This window comes from Gossypium arboreum, chromosome 4 (genome assembly GCF_025698485.1).
Source record: "Gossypium arboreum isolate Shixiya-1 chromosome 4, ASM2569848v2, whole genome shotgun sequence".
Classification (NCBI taxonomy): domain Eukaryota; kingdom Viridiplantae; phylum Streptophyta; class Magnoliopsida; order Malvales; family Malvaceae; genus Gossypium; species Gossypium arboreum.
This window is the reverse complement of record NC_069073.1, coordinates 4,128,912-4,141,382: the sequence shown is the minus strand read 5'-3', so window position 1 is coordinate 4,141,382 and position 12,471 is coordinate 4,128,912. Positions and strand designations below refer to the sequence as shown.

General features: G+C 32.1%; 2 protein-coding genes across 3 annotated transcripts; one reads left to right on the top strand and one right to left on the bottom strand.

Annotated features, from left to right (window-relative positions):
- The first annotated feature begins 305 nt into the window (after positions 1–305).
- Positions 306–5,855, top strand: LOC108458216 (uncharacterized). Of its 2 annotated transcripts, none has more exons than XM_053027177.1 (14): positions 306–737; positions 1,338–1,460; positions 1,751–1,801; positions 1,918–2,013; positions 2,126–2,206; positions 2,304–2,422; positions 2,516–2,617; positions 3,090–3,206; positions 3,360–3,428; positions 3,627–3,693; positions 3,983–4,036; positions 4,114–4,230; positions 4,938–4,976; positions 5,375–5,855. In XM_053027177.1, exons 1-14 carry the CDS (start codon positions 720–722, stop codon positions 5,468–5,470), a joined length of 1,149 nt encoding a protein of 382 aa, XP_052883137.1. In that variant the 5' UTR covers positions 306–719; the 3' UTR covers positions 5,471–5,855. The 2 variants fall into 2 exon arrangements, with proteins under 2 accessions (XP_052883137.1, XP_017613013.1); XM_017757524.2 differs by having other exon boundaries at positions 1,748–1,801.
- Positions 5,856–11,284: 5,429 nt separating this feature from the next.
- On the bottom strand, positions 11,285–12,081 carry LOC108459722 (uncharacterized). The gene is made up of 2 exons (XM_017759124.2): positions 11,897–12,081; positions 11,285–11,821 (listed from the first exon to the last, which is right to left on the bottom strand). Exons 1-2 carry the CDS (start codon positions 11,987–11,989, stop codon positions 11,570–11,572), a joined length of 345 nt encoding a protein of 114 aa, XP_017614613.1. The 5' UTR covers positions 11,990–12,081; the 3' UTR covers positions 11,285–11,569.
- Between the last annotated feature and the right edge of the window lie 390 nt (positions 12,082–12,471).

Here is a 12,471-nt window from a genome sequence, read left to right as displayed (position 1 = left end):
TACTTTTTGGTCCTCCTTGACTGAACAAAAATATTAAAAATATAATTTTATTAAAATTATAAAAAATTTAAATTATCAAAATAATAATAATAATTGAAAAATTGTAAAACATTATTTTACAATTATATATATTTTAAATAGATTTTATAATTTTAATAAAATTTTATTTTAATAAACAATCATGCATCGGTCAACAACTACATCAACGGTCAACGAAGGACACATGGCATATTTTGATTGGTTGATACCAAAAAGTATCAATGTGAAAATAAGTATAGTTCTGGGGCTAAATAGTGAATAAGGACAAAATAAAAATCTAAACTGAAAATCCTGGGCGCGTGGGATACGAAACGAATCTCTGCCATGTCTTTCCACTTCACCGTGTTCTTCGGCTTCGTGCTTTTTATTAATATTTATTTTTTCTTTTATAGGTTAATTAGTATTTGTAATTTAATCAGTGGTTTTTATTAAAATTGATGGATTTGATATATTTATTTTAACTGAAAATTTTAAATCAGAAAAATAAAAATTTATTTTAAAAAAATTTAATAAAGAAATTCAAACTCTTTATTATTATTTTTAATCTCTCTCCAATCATTATTTATTTGTCTGTGAAAACCACTCAAGTTTATGGGAAAACAAAAATAAATGCAGCAGCCTATTTTTTTTTTTTTTTAGCTTAAAGCCAAAGAGTGGAAGTTCTTTTATGTTTCATTGATATGAAGTCAAGAGATTGTGTAAGTTCTTTTGGTTTTTTTTTTTTTAATCTAATCATAATCATAATCATAATCATGTTATGCACTGCAAAAGTTACTTTCCAGCTTTCCAGTTCTAAATCTTTTTGTTTTCTCACTTTACTAGAAATTTTAGCTTGTTTCTGCTTTCTGTAAAGCCATGTTTTGATTTATAGTTCTATGAGAACTCCTTCTACTGTTACTGGATTTTGTGAGTAGAGTAAACTTTTCATCTTTAAAAAAAAAAAATTGAATTTCTTTCGATATTAGCGTTTGTAGTGATTGGGGGTAAAAGATTAAATGCACAAAAAACATATATTCAGTGATGCATTTGTTGCCTGATGTTATGCTATGAAACTTATTAATTAACTGCTTCACCCTCACACTTCAATGAAGCTTGTTGGGGCGGGGAAGAGGCATCAAGCACTAATCACCTGACCCAAATTGCCATATAAAGCCGTGTCGGTGTTTATATTTTGCGGGTCTATACTTTATAATGTTTTTTTATTGCGAGATTTGTGCCCTCTAATCTGCTTGTTGGCTTTTGCCTCCATTTCTTTAGATAGTTAAATTATTGTGCCTTTATGTCCTTTTTCTTGACAGATACCTCTGGTTACTGAACGGAAAAGTTGTAGCTCATGTCTATGTAGCCTTATTCCAGCTACTGCTCTGCTTTGTATAATTTACTTCCTTGGGAGTTCATATGTCGCACCAGCAAATAAAGAGGTATATGTGCCATTTTTTGTTTCTGTAATCCATATCATATGACTGTAAATCCACGTATTTCACTTTCTATATTTGTGAATGAGCATCTTTTTGTGTGTTTTTCACAAAAAAAAACCTAGTTTAATTCATTATCATTCCGCAGATTAATAGTCTATGGATCCCATTCTTTTTACTTGTGTTATCAGTGTACAGTTTAAGTTACTATCAATTTATTTGGAAGTTGGTGTCACAGATAAAATAGAAAGCAATAGATTTGTTGGAGAATAATAATTGTTTCATTCATGCAGAAGATGTCTATGTGGGGAGTGACTGACTTTTTGCAAAGCTCAAACAAGTGCAAGGTCTGTTTATGAGTCTTTGAAGGTTTTACTTAATCGCATTCCTTATTTCTGAAAATTTTTCTGTTCTAGCAATCAACATTCTGACTGTAGTTTCTTATGTTTGTATATATCCTTAGAGCCAATGCAAGCCCCTTGGAAGTGAACCATTGCCTGAAGGCATCATCACAAATACATCTAACTTGCAAATGAGACCTTTATGGGGCTTCCCAAAGGTAAAAGTTTATGAAATGACTGACGGAAGTTTCAATCAAAGTTATCATGTCTCCTCTATCAGACTTTAATATTGAACTCTGTTCTGATGATGTGCACACATTGTTTGTAAAGAAGGAGAAGGTCTCCACTAGCTTATTTGCAGTTGCTGTTGGAATAAAGCAAAAAGATATTGTCCATAAAATGGTCAAAAAGGTAAAATACAATTCCTTTGATCAGTACATATAATTTTTGCTTCTATATATATATATATATATTTGAATTTGATTGCTCTTTGTTTATAATTGTACAGTTTCTATCTAGTGGTTTTGTTGTAATGCTTTTCCACTATGATGGTATTGTTGATGAATGGAAGGATTTTGCATGGAGTGATCAAGTCATACATGTTTCTGCACGCAATCAAACTAAATGGTAAGACATCTTAGGCTTCCAAACCAATAGCAGCTTATATTGGAAGTAGCATTATTCTAAATCTCATTCTGGATTTTGTTTCTTGGTGACTAGGTGGTTTGCAAAGCGTTTCTTACACCCTGATATTGTTTGGGATTATAGCTACATTTTCCTTTGGGATGAGGACCTTGGAGTTGAAGATTTTCACCCGAAAAAGTAAATTGAAATTTGAACTATAACATAAATTTGACAGAAGTTTGCTCATTCCCGTTGCTTTATGAAAAGAAATACCATTACTATCCAAGTATAAAAATATTTCTAATAAGCATCTGCTGCATGATAACAAATGAAAGTTGCAGGATGAGGAAGTTTATGATGGCTTTTATTCAAGAATTCTTGTTCTAGCTTGTAGTACTTATAGCTATAGGCTACTCTTAGTTTGCTCATAAGAGTCGAGAATGACTGCAGAGCTGACAGAGAGCATTGGTTAAGCTGGTGATATGTTGATGAAATTGTGATAGTTACTTTAAAGCTTAAGAAATTGTTTCCTATGTCTGCTAACTTTTGCTATCATCTTTATTAAAAAGAACTGAGAAAGTGTTTGGGCCACATCTTTTATATAATTTCTACTGATGATCTATTTACTAAGTACTTGAAACTGAAATAGAAGCTAATTTGGTATTGTCAGATATGTGTCAATTGTTGAGCGCGAAGGGTTAGAAATATCACAGCCTGCTCTTGATACTGCTAAATCAGAGGTACACCATCAAATTACTGCACGTGGAAGGAAATCAATAGTGCACAGGTTCTTCTATTCATTTATTTCTTGTATCTATTCTGAATGCTACTTCCGTTATGAATTCATTGTATTTTCCAAACCACACAGGCATTGTTTAAAATGCAGTGTATTTAAATTAGTTTCTTACATTGCATCAGTGTGTATGGTTTCTATTTGCAGGAGAACTTTTAAACATGGTGCTAACAGGACAAGTTGTGATGGCCATAGTAAGGCACCTCCATGCACAGGGTAAAGTTTTATGTTGTGAAATTACTAAATATTTTTCTCTCTATTTCTGTTGTTGTCAAGGGTATCTTTTCTATTGATACTTCCAAAAGAATTTATGCTTATCTTCAGCAATTACAGTGCAATTTGACAAAATTATTCAGTTTGAAAGTATTTCTCAAATGCTGGTTCTACTTATGAATTAAGAAGAGAATGTTACAGATGGATAGAAATGATGGCCCCTGTTTTCTCAAGAGCTGCCTGGCGTTGTGTATGGTACATGATTCAGGTTTGCCTTCCTTACTCTTTTTTCCTTATTTTTTTTCCTTTTTCTGGGAGGGGTAGGGAGGTCAATTGCTATATATATATTCGCTAGCATACTGTTTAGCGCAGAATACAAGATGATACATCTTTATTATGGAGCTAAATTAACTAAACATCTCTGGTTTTGCAAGATGGTGAATGTCCCTTAATGCTGTTATTTAAATGTTTTTAAAATTGTCTCCTACATCCGTTATTTTTTAAAGTCACATCCTTGGTTTGTTATTTACCTCTCCTTTATTTATTTGGTTTTCCAGAATGACTTGATTCATGCATGGGGCTTAGATATGCAACTTGGCTATTGTGCACAGGCAAGCTACTTTTAAACGGGTTTCCCTTCTATTTGTTAAGCCAAAATGAATGTTGCATAACTTGTTTTCTTTAATAGGGTGATCGAACTAAAAATATTGGGGTTATTGATGCTGAGTACATAGTCCACTACAATCGCCCTACACTAGGGGGCACAGTTGAAAAGAATCACTCTACTGTTGAAGGTGGAAACAAGGTTAGATATTTAACAGATTTATCAATGAGATATTAATGGTGCATTATTTTCTGTATTTAAGCAATATGATCCTTGGATATGGTTCTAAGCAATTTGGAGATTGTTGCATCTCAAGTCCTGGTTCATTCTAGTACTTTAATGCTACTGTTGTGTCAATATAATCCCTCCCTCCCTCCCTTGTGCTCGTTAGAATTAACAAACATAATATGGAACACATTTGTTTAGGACATAATATCAATCATTGTAGAAAGTGTAGCTGAATGGAGAAATCTTTCTTGCTTAGACTCAATTATGAATGAAGTTAAGGATTTCTGTTCGATATTGGACCAATGAACTTTTCCTTTATTTTCCTCATTAATAGGAATTATAGCACCCATTTACGTCTTCAGGTGCCTGAGATCTGTATTATATGGGTACTTAAAAGGGAAGAAAGGACCTTGGCAACTTTTGGACCATAAAGGAACTTTTCATCCTGAACCCAGTATTTTTCTGGCTGGATCAATATAAGAAACTGGCCCAGTTTTGTATTAGTTATAATGTGAACTAATTCAGCAGTGCAGGTTAGCTTGCACTAGCTGATGTGCCCATCCATAAATATGAAAATGAAACTATATTAAATTTATGTTCATTGTTATTCTATTCCAAATATATTATGGTACTTAGGTATTTTGTCTTTGCTAACCATATTGATTGTTTCTTTATCGCAGACATATTCTCATCGACGTGGAAAAGATCCTAGAGTAGAAGTAAGTATCTGGGTATATTGCATTCTGTTGTCCCGCTCCCTTAACTAGTTGAACTTACCTTTTATTCGATCTTTATCCATGTTTTTGAGACTCCTGCATTATGAATTCTTATTCTTGTTAGATGCATATTATATTCATCATGCTGTTCTAAAATAAAAAACCATCTAGTATCACCATGATGCAAAATACGTACGTGTGATAAATTTAGGTGCTTCTGTTTTAGTTTCAACCAAATGAAACAAAACTACTAATTTTAAATGTTTCATTATTACAAGATGACAAAAACAGATGGAACACCTTTTCTTTTTTCCTTTGGTTAGGCATCGACTCCCTTGTAGTCATATAAGTTTGTAGAACACCATGTTTTCCTTATTGGAGTATGAATTTGATCTATTTAGGTAAGGAGACAGTCATATATCGAGTTGGATATCTTCAGAAAACGATGGGAAAAAGCTGTCAAGAACGATAAATGCTGGGCCGATCCATATCAATAGCAAATAAATGAGTGCATCGCCGTGTGGTTCATCGGCTACAGCTAAAGCCATGTAAAATATATACATCATTGTGCATTTAAAGGTGTTGCAAAACAGAAGAGACTGAGCTGGTACTATAATCGGTTCTCTCCACTGGCCATGAGAACCTGATTTGATTGGATAGCTTTTTTCCTCCTATGGTTGCCAAGTTCAGTTCATTTGTTTATATTCGATACAGGTCCAGAATTGAAGTCACTCCATTTTTTAGTCGCAATAAAGAAATTATGTATATAGAAACAGTTCAGAAATAAGGTGCCTTTGTTTTGTTTACTGATTTCATGTTATAACGGTTACCAAGTATCAGTTTAAGATATGTTGGTGTATTTATAAAAATGTCTTTTCATAACTTATAGTCATCTTCCATCCACTCTCCATAATTACATGAAATGCATTGTTTGTCTGTAGAGACCAACAAGTAGATTTTATTCACGACTGGATTGGTCAGCTCCATTCATTTAGTTGTAGAGATGCATCAACCCACCTACCTTGTGAAAGATATGAGCTTGGACAAAGCTTTCAGGAAGATTAACAGGTCAAACCTATGGAAAGGGCCTTGGCAACAATGTGGGCTCTAATGTTAGAGGTATATCTACAACAACTTCCTTTTCCATTCTCTGGAAGTGGTGGAATGACATTGGTCGATTCAAACTCAAGTAGGGAAAAATCTTTCTTTTTATTGAAAAGTAGAGTCATGAGGAGATGGCTAGTTGAAGGGCCAAGGGTTTTGCTACAATTATGACGAGCCCTATTCATTTGGACATCAATATGAGAAGTTGTACTGGTTGGAAGTTGACTATCATGATGATATTGTGTTAGATCAAGGCTAAGGCTGTACAAGCATAAAACCAACTTTCTACTTGCTAAAACGATGCAACACCATAAAATGAAAGTTAATTACTAATTGTTATTAAGTGAACACATAATTTCCATTGAATTGCCTATACTCTTAATTCAAATTAAAAGTTATCACCTAATCTCTTTTCTCGATCTCACTTAGACATATAATTATTTTCGGTCTCACTATTCAGCACGATCCTACTAAATTTTTACACGACAAACTTTCCTTTCAGTCTTGTTTGCCTAAATATTTTACTAGAGTCGCCAATTATAGTATTATGAACAATTTGATTAAAATCGAATAAAAATGAATCAATCAAATATAGGTAATAGTTCATCAAACAATTAAATAATTAATCAACCATTAAGAATAATATAGTACATAATTCATTCAAAATTTCATACAAATAATGTATTAAGCAATTGGATAAATGAAATATATAACAACAAGCATGTAAATATCAATTCAAGTGCAAATTTTTGAGTCATCTCTGACGATAAATTCTGACAAGAAATAGAAAAATGTCACCGCACTAAATCAAAATCTAAAATAAAAAAAAATAAAAATGTCAGACATGCCCATGCAATCTATGTCTCAAGACTTTGCACCTTTGGAACAAAGTTTGGCTACCGACTTGCTTGTCTCAAGACTTAGAGCCATATGTCTCGAGACTTTACTACCAAAGTGCCTTAAAAACCTTAGAATAGTTTGGTATTTACTTAAAAACATTTGGACAAATTAAACCACATTCAAAACATATTTTTGAGTGCTTTGCAAGTCTTTGAAATGCTTTGAAAATATTTAATCACTAAATAACTTAATTAATAAAAATTTATCTTAAATATTGTTATATCAAAAACTTGAGACATCAAAGCTAACATGATATCACCAAATCCTTTAGGCGTGTGACTCTAATGCCAATTGAAAATTTGAAGTCATGGTAGTGAGGTGAACCAAGCCATATGGTTACACCGTTTTGTACAACAAGCAATACACCTATAAATAAAACACAAAAAGAATAAAAGATTGAACACAAGTTGTTATGCAGCCTGGACCTAACCTACATCTGTGGGGCCATGCTTGGAGAAGAATTCCACTATAGCAAATATTAGGGTACAAGCACTGATTTAAGTCAAATCTATCCGAACTATTGATAATTGTAGCCTTATCCAAATACATTTAGTATAAACTCTCCCCCACTCAACTTTCTTGCTAAGGTAAATTGTTACTCACTAATTGAACTCAATTGTGCATTCTAAACTCTCTCAAAACTCCTATAGTTCTCACTTTAATGCCCTTTATTTATAGAACATCTAAAGCTTATCACATAGTGGGACAATTTTTGGTTTTGCAAGGATGAATCTTGATCTCTTTGAGTTATCTAGCAATGCACAATTTATTTACAATAGTCATCAAAATTTACTTGGGAAATTATCTCTGAAAATGTTTAAATATATTCTCATCAACCACCAAAAAATCTTGTATATTATTTTCATTTTGTTCAGCAAATATCGCTTGGATTGGTACATGCACGAATGTGATGAAATTTATTATATTCAATTCACTGAAACTATCAATTTTCAAGTTTACAAATTCGGTTGACTTGAGATGCATTTTTTGGTAGAATCCAGGCATTTCTAAGTCAAGATGTCTTTGAATTGATGAAAGAGCTATCTCTTAACTTAGAAACGTAATTTGAATGACTTGATCTTGAGTTAGAAAACTCAAGTTAATGGTCATTTTAGTGAAGACTGCGTGAACAGAATTTTTTGAACGATATTATTACGAGAATTATAAGACTTAATTTTGATTATATATAAGACCAATATTGTGTTTATTAAATTTTCTAGTTTTGTTATTTATTTATTCCTATTTTTAAGATATTTTCGAGAATTTAGGTTGTTTAGAAGTTTTATATTTTTAATTGACAAGAAAACTTAGTTACTTTCATTATTCATTAGATAATGATTAATAAAATACATTGTATTGATGAATTATCCTCAATAAAAACTGATTAAATCTTTGTAAAAAATCTCCATCTCCATAGAGTAAGACAGATTGTGTGAAGGTATAACAAGAATTTCAACATTACAACTTGTGCACCAAGCTGTTACCATCATGTTGTTGGATGGTGAATGAAATTAGCAGATCACTCCTATAAAGGCAACAAATACACAATGTGTCTCTAAATCCTCTTATCCCTCAACAAGAGTTCCTTTTTCCTTGGTAAAAGAAGAGAGTCAACCTACAGTTTCTTATGGGGATTTCATGCTTTACAAACAGACATTAATGAGTCTACAAATATTAAAAACACCACCTTACAACTCACAATTGTAGCTAAGGGCTTAATTGCCTCCACCCAACAACCAACTACCCTATAATACTTGCGCTGGCTGTACCTAAATATCTATATGCATTAATAGTATCACCACAACTCTCTTATCCACCAAGCTCACCATTATTTAAATCCTCTGCTATTTAGGGCATTTCCACCTACAAAACCTCATCTTTTTAAATAATTTCATATGCTCCCACTATTCATACAACTGGGCCACCCGACTCAAAGCATCAGCTGCCGGAATTTGGCTACACACCAGAGACACATAGCCAAGTGTTGAAAATGTATTTCGGAAAACACTTGCAGCACAAGGACTACAATTGTTGATTGTGGATCTGTTTTAAGTCATCTCATGTTATCATCAGCACTTTGAGTCAGCAGAACTACCAACTTATAACTCTGAAATAGGCCCTTTTGATTGAAAATGAATATGTAAATATGTGAATATTTTAATGGCCATAAAAGTAAATACAAATTATACATTGAAAATAGTTTTTGTCAACCCAAAAAAGCACCTCTTTAAAGCTTTTACTTTTGGAATCACTTTTCTCATCTAAAATACCTTTTCACTGTTTCTGCCAATGAACACACATTTTTGTACTGCCAAAAAGTAGGCCTTTATGACTTTTTTAAACTTTTGGTGCTGAAAATTCATAAATTTAACTTGAATCTTAGATTGAAATATACCAGATTTAACTCGATTCACATGATATACACGATATTATTATTAATAAAGAAATATGTGGATTAGAGACTGTATTAGAAAAATAGATATGCAAAACTCATATTTTCATGTTTTTTGGAGAAAAATTTTAAAAACAGCCATAAAATATGGACAGATAAACGATTCTCGACATCAAGCCCATCATTTAAATCTCTTTTCAACCACTTCTCCATTCTCTCAACCTTGTTTCTCTCTTTCTTTCATGGAAAGAGGTCCCAAATATAGAGCACTTTAAAATCTGACAAAACAAACTCAGAGAACAGCAACGAGAATGGTTTGGTTCACGAGCCGTTGAAGAGCAGTCTGCGCTGTTGAGGAGCAGACGTAGATCCCCAAATACTCAAATGAGAATGAAATACGCAAATGACCTAGATCCCCAAAATCTAGGGTTTTCTCTTTCTTTGTTTCTGCTTTGATTTGAATGGAACTATGCACCTAAACCATTTATATGTGAATTATATTGGCTTTTCATTTTATTTTTCTGGATTTTTATCGAGAGAGAGACGAATGAAGAAAGGATTCATCCTACCTTCCCTACAAATGTGATCTGCACATGAAAATAAAATAAAATAAAATATATTTTTACTTTAGTTTAATTAAGAAAAATATTAAATTCTAAAAGAGAAGAACATGTATTTAATATTTTTTTAAAAATATATAATTTTATACATTTATTTTTATTTTTAAAAATATTAATTAATTACTAACGGTAGATTACAATATTAGTGTTGAAATACGAAGCGAATTAATGGAAAAGTTAACTTTTCATTATATATAGAGTTAAAAAATGGAAATAAATTTAAGAGCTAAAATAAATTTCTTTTATAATTCGAGGTGGAATGGTAATTATACCTAAATAATGTTAAGATCAATTTTATGTTATGTTTACCCCAAAACCCATTTACTGTGTTTGAATCATAGGTACTTTATTTGTGTCTAAATAAACAATGATTTACTCTTATTAGAAGTATAGTCCTTAAAATTGAAAATTTTCTTTAAACCCCTTCAACATTTATAAAATTTTAAATAAAATTATAGTTTAGTCTTTTAAAAATGATTAAATTTTGATTTAGTCTTTCTAAAAACTATAAAGATATAAGATAATATATTGGTGAAATTACATTTTAATTCTATTATACCCCAATTTGGACTGGACATGTGATACTTTTAAAAAGCGCCATGTGGATACTTGAAGATGACTCTCTACATTCCGTCCATCAGATCGTCCTTAACTACTCAATCTCTTGAATGTACCACCCACTAATAGAGGATAACATCTCCTTTCATTAGGCTACCTGCTCACCATGATTTGGCTACAGTTTTTTAGTGTGAACATTTTCCTCAAAAATTATTAGGGTCCATCTGAGTATAACAATATTGTTCTCTTTTATAAAGCATAACAGAATGGGTCTCACTGCATACATCCCTCACATACTCCATGATGAGAACTAGCTTGTCACGTCACCACTACAAGACAAGAGGACTTCCCCTATGAATACCCTCCAAATGATCAATAAAAAAAGGATATTCTTCCCCTAAAGCAATCCTCAATTACTCATCCCTGCAACCAACCTCCATAACATTCACAACCTACTTCTTTCTCCTCTTATCCTTCTCCGACTCATTGCTGTTTTGGTGAATCAATTCCCTTTTGGACCATCACCTTTTCCTCCCTAGCTCATCCATTGTTGAGACTTGTTTTGACAAATTCTCCTCTAAAAAAAAAAAAAGGCTATGTCCCTAGTTAAGATATTGTTGAACATGAAGCTAAAGCATTTGAAATGTATATACATTATATATATAGGATCGGGGTGAATCGAACTGAATTGTGTGAACATTTTTCAAATTAATTGAAATCGAAACAAGATGAATGTCTTGGATTGTTCCAAGTTGCATTGTTCACTATTTCACCCATTAATACATAACGAGAAAGTAAAGAAAAGAATAATAAAATAATTAATCATTGTGATGAATACAAACAAACATTTCCACCCTACTAACCACTAATATTAATTTATACCATAAATAATATTCTCATTATTAAAACATGCAATATATTTTATCACAAATCTTTGAAAAAAAGAAATAATAAAACAGTGCTTAGCATATATCTTGGAAAAAAATGAACAAATCCCACCGGAGATAGCTAACAGAAAGAATTTAGAGATGGCAACCAAAGCAATTACAGGTCTTGGGAGTGAAAGAGCAGAAACCAAAAGGTCTGTTTGGAATGTTGCAATTGATGGCATAACAGCAAGGAGATGGCAAACAAACACCTCTAGCTCCACCACAACAAGTACAAACCGCACATATCTGAAATCTCCTTAAATTCCTTTTGCTTTCATTAAACAACATCAGCATCTTCACCATCTTTTCTTCCATAATTGGAACCATTTCAGATGACCCATTTACCTTCAAATCCATAAACAATGAAAACACTCAAATCTTTGACGTGAAAATCAAAGAGAAGCAAGGATTTTGACTTACTTGACCCATAGTTGCAGCCTCATTGTAATTGAAGAAACAAGATGAAAAGAACAGAAAGAGGAGAAAGAGAGGGACCCCATAAGCAGACTTCATGTTTGTTCAACTGGTTTTCTTTCTTTCTTTTTCTTATGTAAGTAAAGATGAGTAGGTTTTCTTTTTGGGGGGGATGAAAAGTAGTAGTATTTATTTAGTTGAAGTAGTTTTTCTTTTTGGTGTAAATCATAAATGAAAAAGATTTGAACAGCTTTGGGTGGTGCTAAATGGAGTGCATCTTAAATGGATTTAGCTGTAGAAGTGGAAAATTTTAGTTTCATGTGGAATTGCTTGTTAGATTTTACAATAAGTGTCCATGTCTATATCACTTTTTTATTCATTTTTCAAATAATTATTAATTCTTTTAAATATCCGTTTACATGAAAAAATGTTACATTAGTATGAGCTACACGTGACACATTATATCCATTACCTACTTAACAATTGAAATAAATGGATTTGTTAGGTGTGAGTGTGACCAAGGAAGAGTCATATGAATTTTTTTTGGTATTATTTATATCGGTTTTACAATTTATATTTGT

Excerpts from the sequence above, each read along its gene's own strand:
- LOC108459722 (XM_017759124.2), bottom strand. The coding sequence starts at position 11,989 with ATGAAGTCTGCTTATGGGGTCCCTCTCTTTCTCCTCTTTCTGTTCTTT. Across the intron at positions 11,822-11,896 it reads AGGCTGCAACTATGGGTCAA|GTAAATGGGTCATCTGAAAT; the intron begins GTAAGTCAAAAT and ends ATGGATTTGAAG.
- LOC108458216 (XM_017757524.2), top strand. Across the intron at positions 2,014-2,125 it reads CTTTATGGGGCTTCCCAAAG|AAGGAGAAGGTCTCCACTAG; the intron begins GTAAAAGTTTAT and ends TTGTTTGTAAAG. Across the intron at positions 4,037-4,113 it reads AACTTGGCTATTGTGCACAG|GGTGATCGAACTAAAAATAT; the intron begins GCAAGCTACTTT and ends TTTCTTTAATAG.